Here is a 21,559-nt window from a genome sequence, read left to right as displayed (position 1 = left end):
TATATATATATATATATCGGACATATTTGTAAATCTAATGACAAAGTATTATTTAATGTAAATAAAAAGGAAGGTCAAAAATAATGATTCTCAACAATTCTGTTTTCTTTGCAAAAAAATAATACAACGCCGTGTGATGAAATCCACACATCATGAAGTTTATAAATCTGATAAAAAAAAATAATAATCCCACGAAAGAGGAAATTAAAACGAAAAAAAAAAAGGATTTTCATTCGCACCTGTACCAATGCAGACCTTTGTCATAATGTCTGTCAAAAAAGTGCGTTTCAGGACCAGGAGCTACAACGTCTGGATGTAACTTTAACATCTCCAACAAAGCTCGGGTTCCACCTTTCTTTACGCCGATGATAATTGCACCTGGCAGACGTCGTTTCAGACTTTTCTTCGACCACTCCCTACAAAATAAAATAAAAATATTGTAAAATAAAAATATTGTAAAATGAAAATAGGGTACTTTGACAAAAGTTTTTTCAAAAGGTAAAGCAAAAGTGAAATTTAGCTGTAAAAATAATTATAAATCTCTGTCAATTTGATAAATGAATGTTACTTAACTTATTCAAACTCTTGACACTTACTTTCTAATAATGTATCATATTATAAATATATAATTTTAGTTTTGAAAAATACACATCTAATGTGTGAGTAAATTTAAATAATATTGAGACCATTGCAGCTTCTTATCATAAAATAAAGAATTGTTTGTTGTTAATTTAATGTGTTTTTTAATTTAATGTGTCGGATATTGAAAATATTTTTATTGCTGAAATCATTATTTGAATTAATTTTAAGCGGTGGAATGATCAGTTAACATTACATTAAAAACAAAATATTATTATTTAAATAATGTTAAGCGGAAAAAAATATTTTTGCGCAAAACACGATTATAGCTATAAAGTAAATTTTTTTTAGAAAAGTATAGCAATACTTTTAACTTCATAGATTTAAAAAAGGCCTTTCTAAATACACACCTTTCACGGTAAATCGTCGGTGAGCTCTTTAACCTGGACAGTATGATAAATGAGTGTTTATAAAAATGGACACAGCTGAAAATTCGTGTTTAAGAAAAAGGGTAAAGTTCAAAATGCGTGTTTAAGAAAAAGGGTAAAGTTCAAAATGCGTGTTTACAAAAATGAACACAGCTCCAAAGTCGTGATTATGAAAATGGACACAGCTCAAAAGACGTGTTTATTAAAAGGGAGACAGCTCAAAATGCATGTTTATGAAAATGGACACTACTCGGAATGCCCATTTACGAGAATGGATACAGTTTGAAATGAGTGTTTAGGAAAATGGACACTGCTCGAAATCTTATTTGGATACTGCTCGACTTTTTTAAACACACATACGTGTTTAATAAAACGGACGCAACAAAAAAATGTGCCTTATTAATGTTTAACCCAAGTTAACCCTTTCGGGCCGACTGTCACAAATACGTGACAGCATAAAACCGTATCAATCAGGGTAGAAAGATAAAACTGGTAATCAAAGTATTTCTTTAGCAGTTTATTTGTGGGCGGAGTAATAATTGTTTGATTTATTTAATTCACCAATCCTTTGTTCAAAATAAAACTATTTAGTTATACTTTGAATTAACATTGATTATATATATGTTTAAACTAACAATAATTAAATTAAAAGCAAAGTAAGTCTGTCAAATTAGCAACGACTACATTTAAGTTACCGTTTTTTATTTAATTNTACACCTTCCATAGTAAATCGTCGATAAACTTTTTAACCTGGACACAACGCAAAATGAGTGTTTAATGAAAATGGACACAGCTGAAAATGCGTGTTTAAGAAAAAGGACACATTTCAAAATGCGTGTTTGCAAAAATGGACACAGCTGAAAATGCGTGCTTACAAAAATGAACATAGCTCCTAAGTCGTGATTATGAAAATGGACACACTCAAAAGACGTGTTTATTGAAAGGGAGACAGCTTAAAATGCATGATTATGAAAATGGACACCACTCGGAATGCCCATTTACGAGAATGAACACAGTTTGAAACGCGTGTTCAGAAAAATGGACACTGCTCGAAGTCTTATTTGGATCTGCTGGATTTTTTTAAACACACATACGTGTTTAATAAAACGGACGCCGCAAAAAAATTTGCCTTATTAATGTTTAACCCAAGTTAACAACTAAACGAGAAATTTCGTGCCTACTTTTTTTTTTACATATATAAACAATAAGCATAATCATTATAGGGTTAATTCTCGGACTTCGGGGTCAGTGTGGTATGTATGTTACAGATGTGACTTTTTAAGTCATGCCCTTGCATTCTGAATTATGAACGATAAAGAGAGTTTTAAAACCCGTAGTTCCTACAACGTAAATTTAAAACGACTATTAGAAATTCATAGGACCGTTGACTTTTAAAGTCTTTTAAAAAAGACTAATTTAATAAAATGTACTAAGTGATTTATGCATCTGTGTGATATCGCATTGCTAATTTATTTTGATTCATTACGGAAAGAGATATCTCACATGCACACTCTACAATCGCACATTTATGAATTTCTTATATTATTCTTATGTCCTTAGAGAAAATTCTGCAGCCAGGTAACAATTATAAATATGATACATAGAATTTATTTGCGTATTATTAATCTTGCGCAATTAACTTTTCATTTCAGCTACATAAATTAGTTTTTGAAATTAATGCACTTTTTCAACAGTTTTATCAAACATAAGCTGAAAAACGCTTAAATGTTACAAATTAAAGTTGTAGTAAGTTATAATTTAAATAATTGTAAAGGAGTAATAAGTAATATTTCGAGTTGAATTTTGGTAATATTTTGTTCACGCACTAATTATAAATATTTTCTTAAATAATTTTCATATGATCAACGAAATTGTTTTGATCTGTGGTATCTTTTTTAAGTACTGCCAGAAGCGATCAAATTTTTGCGACTACAATTCATGCTGGAAAAAAATAAATCGACGCCGACTATACAGGTATGATTCGGTTCCGTACAGCGATTTCCATTTCATCAGGGGCCACTTATTTAATTCAGCATTCGAAAGAAAAAGGTAACATATTAGTTTAACGAATATTTACTAAATTCATAATTTTCGTCATTATTACTATTTTTTTAAAAACTGTATTGAATTGAAAATCTTAGATATAGCGAAATTTTGTTTTTATAGAAGTTATTTTTACATTGACAAATTTAATAGCGTTAACATGTTGAATGCCAAGCTAATTTTACATGGCTTGCCCGTCTGTCCTAACGGTAAATAACTACAAACTAAATTTGCAAACATTAGACAGATTTTGCTAGTTTTTTTAATGGTTTTGCATGACACTCCTGACAAAAATGGTGAATTATATAAGCCTATGAATTGTTTAGAAATAGTGGTGAATAAAAATCTGAATAAGAAGGAATCACAATAAATAAACTACCACTTGAAAATATTTATTCGCTGTCCGGAGCAAGTTGGCATTTCCGTGGTATATAAATAAAACTATTTTTGTGTGTTCTATATTGTATTAATTTCTTCAAACCATTTTAGTAACGATAATAATAAAAAAAATTAAAAATATTCTCGAATTATGTGTTTCTAATAATCTTGTCTTCGCCGCTCACCGGTGACCCCCATGGCAGTCAACGTGTTAATAAAAACATTACAAAGCAGATACATGGCTACCGAATCTCCCAATTTTTATTTAAATGGTAACAAAACATGCAAATTAATACTTTTATCTCGGCTTAAAAAATGGCACTATAAACATTGAAATGCCGGATAGACATTTTTTCAATGCAGGAAGTGTTTGCACAGTTAAAACAATTGTTATATCGCTACCGCAAAAAAAGTTTAATTTGATTGTAAAAAAAATAACAGCTAGACAGAAACAATTCTGCTATGTTTGTTAATTAATACCACAGGAAACATTTTTCTTCATTTTGGAGTATGATCTATTAATGCATCCAAAACACGTCCTGGTCATTAGCGGTTATTATTCAATTAAATAACCCTTTAATGACACTTTTTAAGCGACCAAACCTGTTTTTAATAATTTTGGATAAACATCTTATGAATAAACATTTAATATGCTGTGTATCTGATCAATATCGCTTCGCTTCTGGTTACATAGTATTGATTAGATCGATATTGACCTTGTTTATGTAATAAGTTTGAAACACTAAAATTGTGAATAAATAAATGTCAGTCTCGAGAGGACAAATGATTATATAAACAGTATTTTTTAAATTTCTATCAATTGAAGCAACTAGAAATTTTGTGTAAATATTATCTCGTTTAATAGGGTTCGTATCGAACGTTCTTTTAAAGAATTTAAAAAGTGGTATCAAAAATAGAAAAAAAAAAGCATTTTAATAAATTTATATTCACCACTATGCTTAATAGTTTCGGAAAAAAAATTCAGTTCCTAAATATTTGGCTTGGTATATTAATTAATAAAGTGAAAGATAATTAAATGAAATTTTTAACTTCTTTCTTATAATATTGACACCACTTTTTTAAAAAGTTTTAAGGACCGCTGTACCCTGCTGTACAGTTGTTATTTTTATAAAGCCATTTTTAGCACATTTAAAAAAAAAACTTAATCTAGGGATTTTCTAATGATACTAATTTTTCTGGGATTTCATAATTTTTTATAGTTATGTTACTGCATTAAACTAGTAAACATACTAAGCTCACAAAATTTAATGCAGTAATGTTACTGTAAAAGTTTATGGAATCATAGTTTAAAATAGATTCTCTAGAAATACGAACTGTTTTTTTTTTTTTAACAATCTGCTATGGAATACTTGGACTAATAATAATGTTAATTTTTTTATAGTATGGATTTATGTGTTCTTAAAAATCTGCTATGGTAAAATTATCAAACTAGAACAAAAATTAATCAATAAAAATTGTTGATTGCAGGCGCAGTTTCTATTGATCCAAAAATCTTAAATACAGCTTTTAGTGCTTAGATATGTTACCTTTGAATTATTTAAAAGAATCGATATATATATTATTAAAAGAAGGAAAAAATGTGTGTGCATTTAAAAAGTTCTACTAATTTATTTACACAAATCAACCTATTTTTTTACACGTAAAATCAGTTCTTAAATTTGCTTTTTTATTTTTTCATTATTTACTTAACTCATACATGGGTTTTCTTAACCCATACATTCAAACTCAGAAGTTCTAGCTCCCTTCAATATTGAAATTGATTGTGAAATAACAAATGAAGTCTGAATAACTAATTGATTGTGATACAACAAGTAATAAATCTGACAGTACTCAAAATATTTTTACTGAAGAAGTAGCATTTTGAAACAAAGCTAAAGTACACCATTGCTCCTTTTTCATAACAATTCACAGATGTAAGTATAATATCACAAATGTAAATATAAAAAATTACATATTAAAAAAGTGGTAGTATGTATTTCTTTCTATTATTTTAAAAGAGTATTGCAGCTATTTTTCTTTAGACACACTTAGTTTGAATCCTTTGCACTCCGAATTCTTTTAAATGCTGTTTTAGCTAATTCAAGTACCAACCAATTCAATTAATAAAAAAAGAGTATTTTTTTATGATTTTCAAAATTCTGAAAATAATGTGATAACTAATGCCCGGATTTTGATGACATTTGCATTTTTGGACATTTTTTGTCCTTTAGAGCATTTTTTAGATTTATAGGGCATTTTTCTTTAAATTTTGGGGCGTATTTTGCATTTTAATGCATTTTTTAAAGTTTTTTGTTAGTTTTTTCCAATTTTTATTATTTTTTATCAATTTTCATTATTACACTGGCTTCCAAACAATGAAGAAAATCTATAGAATATTAACAGGTGAAGCAAANCGTAAATTTGATTTTTTATTATTTACATAACCCAAACATTCAAACCCAGAATAACAAATTGATTGTGAAATAACAAATCTGCCAGTACTTAAAATCTTTTTACAGAACAAGTATTGGTCCTCATATATTTGTTTAACATGCTTAAAAATAATTTTTGTTAATATCACTTTGAAACTAATTAAATTAAAAGATTAAATTTTGTATTATTGGTCCCCATAATTAAGAGATCGTTCGTTGTTGCAGAACTGGGCATTTGAGACCTAAATGGCCCTTTAATAATAAGGAGATCATTGAAGTAATTTATATATAAAGAAATATTTTATATTAAAAAAGTGGTAATTCGTATTTTTTTCTGTTATTTCCCATTAGAAACACTTAATTTAAACCCTTTGCACTGTTAAATGCTGTTAGAGCTAATTTAAGTACCAAGTAATTTCAATTACATTAAAGAGTATTTTTTTATAATTTTTAAAATTCTAAAAATAATGGGGTGACTAATTATTAAGAAATATGCATTTTAAATTTTTGAGAGACTGTTGATGGCGCCTCAGAAGCGATAACGGAGTGCAAAGGGTTAAAAAAAACACACGCATTCTGTTTTTATTTTAGATCCTTAATATAAAAAGATATAACATCAATTCGTATTGTGTAGAGCCGTGGTGGGGATAGAGCTCTCGTCTCCCAATGAGGTGATCTGGGTTCGAATCCCAGCGATGGCTGGTCGATACGATATCCGCGCAAGGATTGCACCGACCACAGTGTAATGTAAAATGTTCTCAGTGGTAGACGGATCATGGGTTAGAATCCCTTTGCCCTTACTCTAAGAGTGGAGAGTTTTCGTGGTTTTCCTTTTCATGTAAAGCAAATACGGGTTTGTTCTATCAAAAAGTCCTTCATGAAGGCTAATATCTCCCAAAACTTGATACAGGATTTCCCTTGTCTTCTAGATTGTTTTCAAAATTGCATGTCTGAGGAGTTGAACATTGGTTATGTCGTAAACATAAAATTGGGTCGGCTATTGAGCGACGGCTATAAAATAAAATTCGTATTGTGTAAGCAGGATTATCTATTTTCCGAAAAATAAATAATAATAATGAAATATTTGTGCTGTTGTCTTGTTCTTTTTTGCAAAAGGAACCGCCCTTTTAATAGGACGCTACACTCAAATGAGTTTTAATAATGTTAATCAATTGTAATTTTTCATTTTAGCAGACTATATTTATAATTGTCGGCGAGATTAAAAGTTTAAACATGTTTTTAAGTATATTACATTAAAAAACCCATTGTTTCGAATTATTTAGAAAATTTATCTTTCCAAACATCCTGCACAAAGGTGTTCATTCGGCGTGAGTAGCTTTGATCCAAAAGCACATTAAGATACTGATAAGAGGTGTCATTTTACTGAATGCTCTCCGTGAGTACCTGTATGCTTGTTTGCAAGGTCTTATCAATGACTACATAAGTCAATATGACATTTTTTTTCTTAACCCATGACTTCACTTTCCTTCGGATTAGGATATGCTTTTGTCGATGTGACAGAAACCACTTGAGTGTGTCACAGAAGATGTCATGGCCAGATGAGAGTTTTATGGAACTTCTGATAGCTGCAGCATTCCATTTATTCGGTTTTTCTGTTGTTAGAACGATTCGAACATTTGTCAGGACACTTTGTTTCGAGATTTCGGAACCAGAAGTGACTGAAATAGTGACGGGAAAGTCAAAATTGTGAGGTTTCAAAAGAATTGTCCTGACAAGAAAAAATGTGTGGTACTTATACGCTTCATATTGGATAATTATTGTGATAAAGCCTACGTTTAAAATTTTTTAGTTTATTGAATCTTTTACATAGTATATATGAACGAATTTACCTAAATCAGTGAGTTTCATTGAAAAAGAACATTTGAAAATGATTGTTCTAATTAATATCAATCAATATAAGAAGTTCAAATAATCGATCGCAGTTCAATCAATCAGGACTGTTTGTGCTTCTGAAAAGAGAAGAAATTGGTAGTAAAAATTCGTGAGAAATTAAATATCCGGACTACCAAGTTTTAGAAATTAACAGTCATAACATTTTATACAGGACTGTTTCATTGAGGGAAAAATGGTAGATAGTTAAGAAAAAGGCTTTCACAGATTATTTTAAAAGGTTTAACTTAAATTCTAAGAAGAAAAAAAATCTTAAAATCTGACTAATTCCTTGTCATGCGAGATCGTAGCGGCCAAAAAGCTGCCGTTATACTCTTAGAACAAACATATAAATAAATATAAGAAAAATTGACAGATGTCAAAATAAAATAAATATTTTCTGTTATTTGCTACCACGTTTATTTCAGAAAAATCGCAATTGATTTCTGATCTACATTATATTATTTATATTAAAATTATAGAGACCGATATAAATAATTATGGCTATTTGAGTCAAGTGATTTTAGTAAATTCATTCCTCAGGAATGTTGCGCGGCCTTTCTTACTGAAGTATCCCTTCGAAAAATTAGAAAGAAGTGTTGACGCTAGGGTGAATATTTCTAACGTGATTGCCATTTTAATTTTAAAAAATATTCCAGATGGTAAACTTCAGAGCAAAATATATCTATATCTATGATTTATTTATTTCAACGAACATGAATGTCTCTTTTTCAAAGAAAAAAATTTTATTATTGAAGTAATTTAAATCCCGTGGTCCTTGAAAAATTTTGGTAGTGGTACCAAATTAACTCCTTAACGCACAGATTTTTAGAAAAAAAAGCCGGCCAAAAAAAAGAATATATTTTTTTAAATGTAGAAAAACACACTTTAGAACATAGTCTTTTCTTTCGGAGGGCAATTTTGATATACTGCGTTTTTGTTCCATGGAAAAAGGCTATATTCAGAGATGCCAACTGCTACGGACACGCCAAAATAATTTTAAAAAAAACGGCAAAAAAATTTTGCAAATATTTGACTATTATTGCTTGCTTTATATTTAAAGTGTTGAATTATATAAGCTTACGAATTATTTAGAAATAGTGGTGAATAAAAATCAACTAAATTGAATTTATTAAACCAAGAATCACAATTGATAAACTACCACTTGAAAATATTTATTGCTGTCCGGAGCAAGTTGGCATCTTTTTATATTTTATTCCTGAATAAATAAGTGTTATAGCTCCCAATCCTATGTAAAAGATAAATATCAATAAAATGATTTTTTTCTTAGTTTTCACATTGTTATTTTCAATTATATTCGACTGTGAAAAATTATAGCAGCATAAAATACAACGCTGTTTGAATTATCCTGAGTGTGCTCAGTTTGGCTTGTTTAGCGCACTCGAATAAAATCGAGCGTTCAAGTTAAGGAGCAAAGGTTAATTCCTGAAAATCTTATGCAGTTGCATGCAAATATACTTTCTTTGGAAAACAATTTTTAGTGGCAGTTACACAGAAATTAAATTATCGACATTTGCTTAATTTTCGTTACCATTTTTTAAACTTTACATAGCCTACGGGAACCCTGTTTTAAGTAATTTTTCCATTACTGCATGTAAAAAAATTCAAAGTATCATATGAAATTCAACTTTACAGCAATTATCTCGTGGTGATGCTTTTAAAGATTGGGAGTAATTATCCTTAATTTACAAGTTCTACTGTTTAATTCGATACCATTTTATTTAAGTTTTTGAAACAAAGCTGAGCAGTTGGCAATCCTTTTCACAGCTAAAAAAAGGGAGGAAATTATACACATACCTAATTTTTCGCAGTACTTAACACGTTCACGCCGGGGTGACCCACCGGTGGGTCACGCTAGACTGTCTCATCGGGTGACGCATCGGAGTAAAAACTGGTAACAAACAAATTTCATTTTTTAGTTTTTTTCCGGGAATAATAAAAATCCATTAAACTACCAATTGTTTTTAACGGATGCAATTTTTATATTGAATTGCTTCTTCGCCGTGATAAATTTCCTTACAGTGAATTGTTATCGTTGAGAATAGATTAACTCCTCCCGAATATTATCTAATATTGAAATAGTTCTTCTACCAGTATTTTCTCTTTTCCGTCCCGCTTTCAGGAGCAACACCCGACGTGAACGTGTTAAGGATACTGAAATATATTTGTTTAAAATTTAAAAATCAAATTTATTTTTAGTAATTTTTAAGAAGACTCATTACAGAAAGTTTTTTAAGTATAAAGAGAGGGTATACAATGCAGAATGTTTCTTATAACGCCGGAGTACAAATTAANTAGTGAATATAGTCGATATGCTTAGCTTTCCGTTTGCAAAAAGTACACAAAGAGATGCCAACTTGCTCCATCTAGAAATATATATTTTCTAGTGGAAACGAAATTTAATTTATTACTAGTTTAGTATTTTCATTTTAACAGGGTTCTCGCAGTCCTTAAAAAATTTTGGTAGTGGTAGTAAATTAACTCCTTATCGCACAGATTTTTTTTAAAAAAAACCGGCCAAAAAAAATCAATTTTTTTAATGTAAAAAAACACACTTTAGAACATTGTCTTTTCTTTCGGTGGACAATTTTGATATACTGCGTTTTTGTTCCATGGAAAAGAGCTATATTCAGAGATGCCAACTGCTCCGGATACGCCAAAATAATTTTTTAAAAAAAACGGTTAATAACTACAAAGTATGTTTTGCAGCTATTTCACTATTTTTGCTTGTTTAATAAATAAAGTGGTGCATAATATAAGCCTACGAATTATTTAGAAATACTGGCGGATAAAAATCTATTATATTGAATTTATTAAACCAAGAATCACAATTGATAAACTATCACTTTAAAACATTTATTTGCAGTTCGGAGCAAGTTAGCATCTTCGTATATTTTATTCTTGAATAAATAAGTGTTATAGCTCCCAATCCTATGTAAAAGATAAATATCAATAAAACGATTTTTTTCTTAGTTTTCCCATTGTTATTTTCAATTATATTCGACTGCGAAAAATTATAGCAGCATAAAATACAACGCTGCCCGAATTATCCCGAGTGTGCACAGATTCATACCTGCCAACTCTTCCGGAAGATTTTATTTTCATATTTAAAGTGGTAGTAATAATATACTATTTTTTCTTTTATAATCTTAATTTTTAAATGATATTGATCACCACTATTCTTACAAAAATGAAGCACATATATTAATATGCGTTACTGTTATGGTTGTCAACATAAATTTTCTCAAATACAACGTATTTGTTTGCTTAAAATTGAAGTTTTAATTCCATTTTAATACCACTGGGAAAAATAATAATGGAAGGGATTAAAAGTTGGCAGGTATGCAGCTTGGCTTGTTTAGCGCACTCGAATTAATTCGAGCGCTGAAGTTAAGGCATTAAGGCTAATGTTAAAAGCAACTGTAAGTAGTTGCATGCAAATATATTTTCTTTGGAAAACAATTTTTAGCGGTAGTTACACAGAAATTAAATTATCGACATTTGTTTAATTTTCGTTACCATTTTTTAAACTTTACATGGTCCACGGGAACCCTGCATAGATGCCAACTTGCTCCGGACAGCAAATACATATTTTAAAGTGGTAGTTTATAAATTGTGATTCTTGGTTTAATAAATTCAATTTAGTAGATTTTTATTTACCACTATTTCTAAATAATTCGTAGGCTTATATCAATAACCAATTTTAACACTATACTTGTTAAAGAGCAAGCAAAAATAGTCAAATATTTGCAAGACTTACTTTGTAGTTATTTACCGTTTTTTTTAAATATTTTGGCGTGTCCGGAGCAGTTGGCAGTTCTGACCCTGTTTTAACACGATCAGGCCGGAAAAAGTGAAAATACTGGGAGAAGAACTATTTCAATATTAGATAATATTCGGGAGGATTTAATCTATTCTCAACAATAACAATTCACTGTAAGGAAATTTATCACGGCGAAGAAGCAATTCAATATAAGAATTGCATCCGTTAAAAACAATTGGTAGTTATGGATTTTTATTATTCCCGGAAAAAAACTAAAAAATGAAATTTATTTGTTACCAGTTTTTACTCCGGTGAACCACCAAGATGAGAAAGTCTAGCGTGACCCACCGGTGACTCACCCCGGCGTGAACGTGTTAAGCTATTTTTCCATAACAGCATGTAAAAAAATTCAAAGTATCATATAAAATTCAACTTTACAACAATTATCTCGTGGTGATGCTTTTAAGGAGTGGGCGTAATTATCCTTATGTTACAAGTTCTACTATTTAATTCGCTACCATTTTATTTAAGTTCTTGAAACAAAGCTGAGCAGTTAGCATTCCTGCTCACAGCTGAAAAAAGGGAGGAAGTTATACACACATCGCATTTTTCGCAGTACTTAAAGATACTGAAATATATTTGTTTATAATTTAAAAATCAAATTTTTTCAATCAAAAATGAGTTTTTTTAAATAATTTTTAAAAAAACTCATTACAGAAAGTTTTTAAGTATAAAGAGAGGGTATAAAATGCATAATGTTTTTTATAACACCGGAGTACAAATTTTTTGTTGCATTTATACAAGAACTTCATTTTACCAAAGTCGGGGTCAGGGGATTTCAAATCGAAAAGCAACAGATCTTTTAAAAATATTTTTAGTTACGTTAATTTTTGTCTGAATGCACAAGTTCATACAGTGTGCGTAGCCAAATTGTTCAACAAAAAATAAGCACCTTTTAAGCACTTTTCAAGCACTCAAAAAATATTTTAAAGCAATTTAAAAAGATAGCATAATTAGGCAGGGTTGCAAAGTTTTTGACAATTGACGGTTTTATCTTGTTTTAACCGTCATAAAAAAAAAAACCTTTTGTCATTGTTTTTGACAATTGTCAAAAGTCATAAAATTTTGAATCATGTAATGCGAATGGTGTTTTCATACGGACTAACAATACGCCGAAATAGATTGGGGTTGAATTAATTGTGAAAACGTTGAGCAGAACAATGAGCATTTTTGCATAATTCATAGCAAAAATCAACATGGTAAAGGAAAAAATCTCATTTTGAAAAAGGGAAAACTAAGCACTTTTTAAAAACGCCCAAAGAAAAAAGCACCTTTAAGGACTTTTAAGAAACGAAAATCAAAAATAAGCACCTTTGAGCACTTTTTAAAAACGCTACGCACCCGGTTTATAAAGAACGTACAGGTTTATATACATTTGTCTGCTCTTTTAAAAGTAAAACTTACTACAAAAAATATGACCTTTATCACATTTTAAACTGAAATATATTATTGTTTTCTTTATACCACTCCCTACGCACCAGACAAGTGGGTACATTTAGTATTCTCTTGAATGAATTTTAAACAATTTTGGTTTGGAATAAATTGTTAAAATTGCCTCAATACTGTAGCGTGTAGAGAGAAACCGATTGTAGATTCTAAATCAATTAAAATATCTAAGATCAAATTAAAAAAAAATCTCAGGCAAGATTAAAAAAATATTATTCCCCACTGTAACATATATGAGGCAAATTCAGGTAAAACTGCATATTTTTGATCCACTTTCTTGCTGCTAATCATAATAAAACGCCTTATTTCGAATTTCTCCCGATTAATAAATCGATTAACACATATATTTTCTGCATTATTTTTAATGACTTGTATTTCAATTTCCGGCATTTTTTCATTGATTTTATTTTTAAAAATTTTCATACACTATTTTAACGAACGGAAATTTAAAATAAAGTAAATAAACAAAGAAGGTCATGTTTCGAATTTATTTCCTAATATTTTGCTGTGGAAACCATTTCTAAACTAATTAACAGACAGTTTTATTGATGTAGTGTTGATTTCTCGTTGTTTAGAATTCTACATCATGTCTAAAATTTCGGTAAATAATATCGAATCAAAACATCTTATATAATCTTATTTCATTCTCCTCATTAAAAAGCTGAATGTTATTTTTAGATGTAAATGTTAATGTTTCATACTATATCATTAAAAAGTAATAATACAAAGATAAAAATATTATCTTTTCTGCTCATTATGTGTTGAAGACGTGCATTAGCTGATACTAATCAAGCGGATATTTCAGTGATTTATTTTCTCTTCAAATAAATTTTTTTTGTTATAATTGTCAAAAGTAAAATTTTATTCAGAGCAATTTTTAGGAAATGTATGAAAGAGGAAAAGCAATGCCAAGTTGTCTGAAAAGTTTAATTTCTATCAAAGAAATTTTTGGAAAATATATGAAAGAAGAAAAAGAATGCCAACTTGTATCAAAAGTTTATTGTCCCTGTAGTGGTTGAAAACCCTGTGTTTTTGGAATAATCATCTTATCAGTAGTTAAAACATATTCAGTTAAAACACTATCAACAGTTAAAACATATTCATGTGAGAAAGGAAAGATAACGAAAGCAGGGGAAAAATTTAAAAATTGTTGGCAAATATTTATTGACGTTATCGTAAATTTTATTGGTAATACGTCAATTTTAAAAATTCAGTAGGTCAGTCGTTACACAGATATCATACCTGCCAACTTTTAATCCCTTCCATTATTATTTTTCCCAGTGGTATTAAAATGGAAATAAAACTTCAATTTTAAGCAAACAAATACGTTGTATTTGAGAAAACTTAAGTTGACAACCATGACAGTAACGCATATTAATATATGTGCTTAATTTTTGTAAGAATAGTGGTGATCAATATCATTTAAAAATTAAGATTATAAAAGAACAAAGAGTATATAATTACTACCACTTTAAATATGAAAATGAAATTTTCCGGAAAATCCGGAAGAGTTGGCAGGTATGAGATATTAAATTTGCCCTAAGGTAATAAAAAATATTTTGTTTTCATGATCTTTTTCTACAAGTTATAATTTTCTTCCAATGTGGCCACTCTTGAAAAATTATGAAAGTCAATGGTGGTAGTTAACGATAATTAATCTTTCAAAGAATAAGGGAAAGAATAAGATGCTCTTACTCCAATATCTTGCCTTCTCCGAAAATTAGCAGCCCATTAGAGTCAAATAAACAGAATTTGATTGATTTAATTTGACATTTTCAGATTTGCATGCTCGCTAATTTTTACTTGAATAACAATTGTTAGTAGAAATATATTTTTAAAATGTCAGATATCTAAGACAATATGTTGTCGAATAATTATAAACAATTATCAAGCATTTATGGCTGTGTTTAATTTTCTTATAATTAGTGGTGGTGAAAATCATTTAATAGAATTTTTAAATCCAAGTTTCAAATAGAAGGAGCATAAATTTTACCATTCTTTTTTTATTATAAAAATAAGTCTTTTGAGAAAATCAGTAAAAGTTTTCCGGGAACGAGGTTAACGGTAATTTTCTACGTGATGATGAGATGAGAACAGAATTATAATTGCAGGCAGATTGCATTGGTTTTAATTTAGAATTTTGCCAGAATTACTTGGCAGAATTTTACCAGTAACGCAAATGTAAAATTATCATGCATGTTTAATTTATTTATTTGTAATGGCGGCTAACATAATATTAAATTAAATTTATAAATTCAAAATATAAAAAAAGCATTAATTTTTCTACTATTTTAAAAATAAAAATAAAATTTAAGACAAACTCGTAAAGATAAGACTAATTATTTACGCTGGAATGTCAACAATTCTACAATTATTATGAACATACGCTCTTATCATTACTCTAAACGAAGGCCATGAAGAATCACTCGTCCTTATTATCTTGTTTTGTTTATTTTGAATGTAAATTCTCTTTGTCAGCTACAATCATAAATCTAGATGAGAGACCAGAAATAATAGCAATAAAAGATATATGCAAAAAGAAATACAAAACGTCAACCGGAAAGTAAACAATATATTTATAGCTGAGCAAATCTTTAGAATTTACCTTAGAAGTTAGCATGAAGAATTGTTTAATGCTGTTCTTATTAAACCTACTTTTAGTGTGTTAAAAAAATTATTTTCTGAACATTTTGAATCCGAAGTGAAGCAAACGTGTTATTATATGTATAAAAAGTAAAATGTTCTAAATCTAATACACGTTCTGTTCGCAATTTTTTTCATTCATTTTTGATGTTTTAACGATTTTTTTGAAATACGTCAGTTAACACAATATGTTTTTGATATTTTAAAAAATTTTTTTTTACTGATATTTATGTAACATTGTTGATTAAGTTGCTTCTTTATTACTAATAAAATGGTAATCGTTTTTTGTATCTTAAGAGCTAAAATGTCATAACCTGTAACTAAGGTAAAGAAAAATTCAAAAAAATAACTTTAAACATATAATATTAAAGAATATTCATTCCTCTCATCAAATATACTATAAACAGTCTTTTATAGGTAATGACACTGACTACTACCTTAACAAACTTTATTTTTAATATCGGGATTCCGCTGAAAGAATGATAATCATTCAGGGTTTAGTAGACGAAAAAAATTGGAATCAGCTGCTTTGCAATCCTCTCATGATAAATCAAAAAATGGCATTTTATACATTATTTCAATGTAAACAGTACCTCTTGGAACGCGTGAATGGCATTTGCGCAAAATAAATATATAAATTATTTTTCTAAGTAGAACATATGTACAGCTTTGTAACAATCGAAAAAATAAAATTTTACGCATCTGAGCAAATTTCATTTTTAATTTTTAAACTGGTAAAAAAATTTATGCTTTCTATTTATTTCTTAAATTTAAAATTTAATTTAAAAGATTTTTGCTACCACTGCATATAAATAAATAAAATTTATTTAAAATATGGTAATTATTTAAAGCTTGCCAAAATCCCATAAAAATTAAAAACTATAGTTCCACCTGTGACAGTAATTTAAATTTCATTTTACTACCACTTGGGAAAATCATCTTCAAAAAGACAATAAGTTGGCAGGTCTAACACTTCAGTAGCAATTTCAAAACATACAGGGCTGCGAATCACATTTTCTTCCTTCTTACAGAAATGAATTCTGTAATAATTATAATAATCCCATTCCTGTAATATATTATACGATTTCAAATCGTAATTAATGAGTTTTCCGTAACTTATCGTTTATTTTAATGTTAAATTTGCTATACTCTAACAGGTATGCCACCTTTCTACCCTTTATGGGAAAATTTCTTCTAGTGGTAGCTAAGTTTATGTTTCAATGGTAGTTCTTTGCTTTGAAAATTAAATCATTTTCCACAACACTACATGTAAATGAATCAAAAGTTCATCTGAAACTTTACTTTCTTCTAGCCTTCTCGTAGTAAGGCTTTTAAAATGTTGGCAAAATTACGAAACATTTTGAAAACTTTAGTTTTTAATTGCCTACCACTCTATAAAATGCATTGCAAAAAGCGTAGTAGTAGGCAGCCTTGTAGATATTAACCAGTTTCAGAATATTGTTTCAAAAAGGCACCTTTTTAGTGATGTGGAAAAAAAACCGTTTTAATAAAAGTAATAAAATTTATTTACGCTTGCTTATACTAAGATGGTTTCTAGTGTTAGCTTTCATTTCTCTCTTGAAATATTTCTATCATTCAATTTCAGATTTAAATTATAAACTCATCGTGATGAGCACGAATGTCTTGTTTTTGCTAGATAAATTTCAAGAATAGAATAATTGATTCGCCAATCTTTATGCTTTTCAAAAAAAAAATTTTTTTTTGGTCCTTAACGGGTTAATATATTTCAGTAAACACGCATAATTTTCTCTATAATGTATTGCAAAACGGAAATAATTGAAAACCCATCTTTCCTTTTTGAGAAGTGAACACGAGTTTATTGGTTTGATATGGGTAAACACAACTTGCCAACATAATTGGAAATAAACAAAAATAAAATTTTCTTGGCATTAGTACTTATTTAATGCAGCTTATTCATTGAAGAAAAATAAACAAAAAATATTGTTTCTCAGGAATATTTTATTCAATACTAGCTGACTTTGATGACGACAAGCTTGGTCACCTTTCAAAATTATGTTGTACAACTTATACATTTTAATGGTAATAAAGCCGAAAGCATAGAGCAATTGTATTTAACGTTCTATTTCCTCAGCCCCTCCTCCAATCACAACACCTCAATTAGTTTTATTGAATGCATTAAAAATTTTTTAAAATTTTTTTTCCGTCTAGCTGTTGTTCGTGTCGAAGTATTTAGGTTTCAACTAGAACTATTTTCAAGAGTTGTCCGCGATATTGTAAATGCTCTTTAGGTATTTTAGTAATAATTTAAAATCTGTAGAGCAGCCATCAAATCAAACAAACCACATCACTGTCAACGGCTACTTTTTTTGTAAAATATTTCATAGGGTGGTAGACATTTAAAAACCAAATATTTCGGAATTTTTGATAATTTTGCCAACATCTTAAAAACCTCTCGACGGAAAAACCGGAACTGAGTGGCATTGCAAATAAACTTTCAAATCATTTATATATTGTTGATTAAACTAAAAGAATAATATAATTAAAATTCCAGAAAGAAGATTAGAAAACATTTTCTTTGATGATTTTTTAAAGTTGGGTATCTATTCTACCAGTAACGAAAAATTGCGTCACCTTCAATCCAAAATTTGATCATTTTTGACCTAATTAGTTTTTATGATTTAAATTCTCTAACGACTCCGAAATTGTGGAACAGGAATTAGTTTTCGGAAAGAAGTGGTAAAATCAACAAAACCAGTAAGTGAATTTTTTGTTTGAGATTCTCGTCAATGGGAGACACCTTGCTTAAAATTTACTGACAGTCGGAAAAAAATCATAATTTAGAAATAGATATGATGTACGAACCATAAATTTGCTTCGAATGATTTTTGCGGTCACGAGTTCTTATATTTTGAAATTAATTAATTTCATTTGTAACACACAGCACACAAGCCTGCAAATGTATGTAATTCCAATATACGAATACAGTTAAAAAGTTGGCAAATTAAAATTTTACAAACTTCAGTTGGTACTTCCCTACCGTTTTCTCTTATATTTTGTTGTATCCAGTGCAGTTGGTATCTCTGTTGGTATTGCCTTTTACATAATTTAACTGCATTTATTTTTAAATAGAAGGAGCATTCATTGCCCACATGGGTTTTAAGTGCTTAACATTACTCCTCATAACTCAAAGCAAACATGTTTCGTTTCAAATCCCAGCTGGGGTCTCTCACAATCTTTGGGTCTTTCTCCGAATAAAATTTTTAGCGTCGTAGTAGATTATAAGTATTCCATATCTGCCAACTTTTATTTAATCCGAGGATAACTTTCCCAAGTGATAGTAATGCAACAAACAACCAAATCATAATTTTTTACTTGAATAATTTTATATTGTGCTGAAACTTTAGCGCACCAATGACAATCACTTCGCATTTAAATGTATACTCAATTAAGTTTCATAAAATAAAGGTCAAATTTTTAAAAATATTCTATTTATAAGACAAATAATGAAAAAGAGGAGTATAAACTTTGATATAAAAATAAACTCTAAATATCAAATCACTTTAAATAAAAAAATAAACTCTTGCGGAAAATTCAGCAACGATGAGAATGTAATTTTGACACCATATTTTAATCTACCAGTAATTTAGGTTAACACATTCGCAGCTAGCTGAGTATAAGTTTTATCCTGTATTAGTCACTGAAGCGTGGTAATCGAATACGATAAAATCTAAGTTAATTTTTTTTTGTTTAGCATCTATTTTAGTTATTAAAATTTATAAAAAGTTTATTTCAATAAACAATGTGTTATAATCAGGAGAAAATACAATATTTTCTGCAAAAAAGTAGAATGATATGCATCTTACATTCATTTGCATACCTGCCAACTTTTTCCTGTGATAGTAAAATAACTATTGAAGTCATATTGAGGTCAAATTCTAAATCTAAATTTCTTTACATTTCCATTACGATAATTAGATGGTCTATATTATGTATGTTTAAACTATTAAAATGCAGCGGTAGTTAAAAGTATATTAAATTGATTTTGTTAAAACAAGAATCTAGCACGAATGCAAAAATTTGGCTATCTGATGTTTTGATTCATCACCGGATAACAATTGATTATTTTGTACAACTACAATATTATATAATACTGTAACACATAATGTTTAAAAAATATAGAGTGGAGCAAACTTCTTAATTCTCATCACGGCTTAAATATGCAGTATTATCAGTTTTATGTTTTATCATCTGATAACTATTAATTTTGTACAATAAATAATGTCGCTTTATGCTGAAAATTTCGTAACTCTCTCATCGCTGCGTAAGTGTGGCACATTATTTGTTTCATCATGGGATCAGCATTGATTATTTGATACAGCTGTAATATTATGTATGATATAATAATATATGATATAATAATATATGATATAATAATATAACATATTATGTATCAAAATATTATAGTGTGGAGCAAATTTCTTAGTTCTCATCACCGCTTATTATGCCTTATAATCAGTTTCATTATCGGACAATTATTAATTATTTTGTACAATTTCGTACAATAAATATTATAGCTTTATGGTTCAAATTTCTCAACTCTCGTCGCTGCTTAAATATGCCGCATTGTTTAATCATCGGAAAAACATTGATAATTTAGTGCAACTATAATATTTGTCATGATATAATAATTTAGCATATTATGTATAAAAAATATAATAGTGTGGTGCAAATTTCTTACCTATCATCGCTGCTTAAATATGCCGTGATATCCGTTTCATCATCCGATAACCACTGATCATTTTGCACAAGTTCAGCTTTTTGTTTATCTAATCTTTGCATCAAAGTTCGTCTTTTTGTCGAAGAATTCCATTGACCATTGTCTTCTTTTAATGGAGAAGTCCGCAAACGCATCTGGACGTCTAAAAAAACCACACACATAATTAACGATAGCCCAGTTGACACTACAGTGGCCCTCCACAATGTCCGTTGAAACTGTATCGAAACGATCATGATAGAAGATTTAAATGCGATTATAACTTAAAAGCATAAGATATTTGACTTGAAACAAGCACAAAACAATGCAGCATTATGTGTTATTAAATTTAATAACACTAACGTATTTCTCAAAATCATATCCAACTAATGAAATCAACTTTATAATCATGAATTTTGTATACACATAATTTTAAAAGTAAAAATAAGTACCCTGCGTAAGCGTTAAACTTCAGCCAACAAAATCTTCTGTGATATTTTGCATTATTGGCTACATATTTTTTTAAAAATTTATTTACAAACGCAGTTTTGAATATCAAATAATCATTTGAATAAGAAATTTCCTGATTGTTTCATTTTATTACATCAATGAAAAGGAAATGATGTCATATCTGTGAAATGTTTGACATTTTTTCTTGTTGCTGCATGAACTATAAAACACGTGTTTTGTACGTAATCGAAATTTGATTCACCCTAGCTACATACAAGAGAACTCACCATGGAATGATGACATTAAAAGTTTCGCACGGAGAGGATGGAGATAAATAGGGTTGCTTTGAGTGAATTCGCCAACTCTCGCCAAATTTCCTCAAGTTTTGTCACTTAGAATATATTTCTGAAGATTAAGAATAGTGGTTACTAATTTTTTACGGCAATGGATGCATAAATAAATGAGAATCTTTAGACGGAACCCCAAGCATATGAATGGATTTTTTTAGTTGCCGTGAACATATCGACGAAATATTTAATGTGAAGAATTAGTTTATTTACAAAATTTTTTTTATCAATTAAACTCATTAAAAAAAAAGAGATTTTATGTAAAACAGTTGAATCCACTGGACTGAATTACTATTTAGTCTAGTTCTGAATTTGTTTTTGGTGCATTTATAATTAGCTGAAAA

The 21,559-nt window shown here is 29.0% G+C and overlaps 1 protein-coding gene across 1 annotated transcript in view; it reads right to left on the bottom strand.

Moving 5' to 3' along the window:
* LOC107454724 (heparan sulfate glucosamine 3-O-sulfotransferase 3A1) overlaps positions 1 to 21,163 on the bottom strand; it is a 116,250-nt gene extending 95,087 nt beyond the window's left edge. Inside the window, exons 1-2 of the mRNA XM_016072000.3 lie at positions 20,404 to 21,163; positions 240 to 416 (exon numbers count right to left, since the gene is read on the bottom strand). Coding sequence (XP_015927486.1) covers positions 240 to 416; positions 20,404 to 20,675 — 449 coding nt within the window. The 5' untranslated portion in view covers positions 20,676 to 21,163. The remainder of the gene's footprint in view (positions 1 to 239; positions 417 to 20,403) is intronic.
* Positions 21,164 to 21,559: the final 396 nt, after the last annotated feature.

This window comes from Parasteatoda tepidariorum, chromosome 9 (genome assembly GCF_043381705.1).
Source record: "Parasteatoda tepidariorum isolate YZ-2023 chromosome 9, CAS_Ptep_4.0, whole genome shotgun sequence".
Classification (NCBI taxonomy): Eukaryota; Metazoa; Arthropoda; class Arachnida; order Araneae; family Theridiidae; genus Parasteatoda; species Parasteatoda tepidariorum.
The sequence above is the reverse complement of the archived record's forward strand: the minus strand, read 5'-3'. Positions and strand labels throughout refer to the sequence as shown.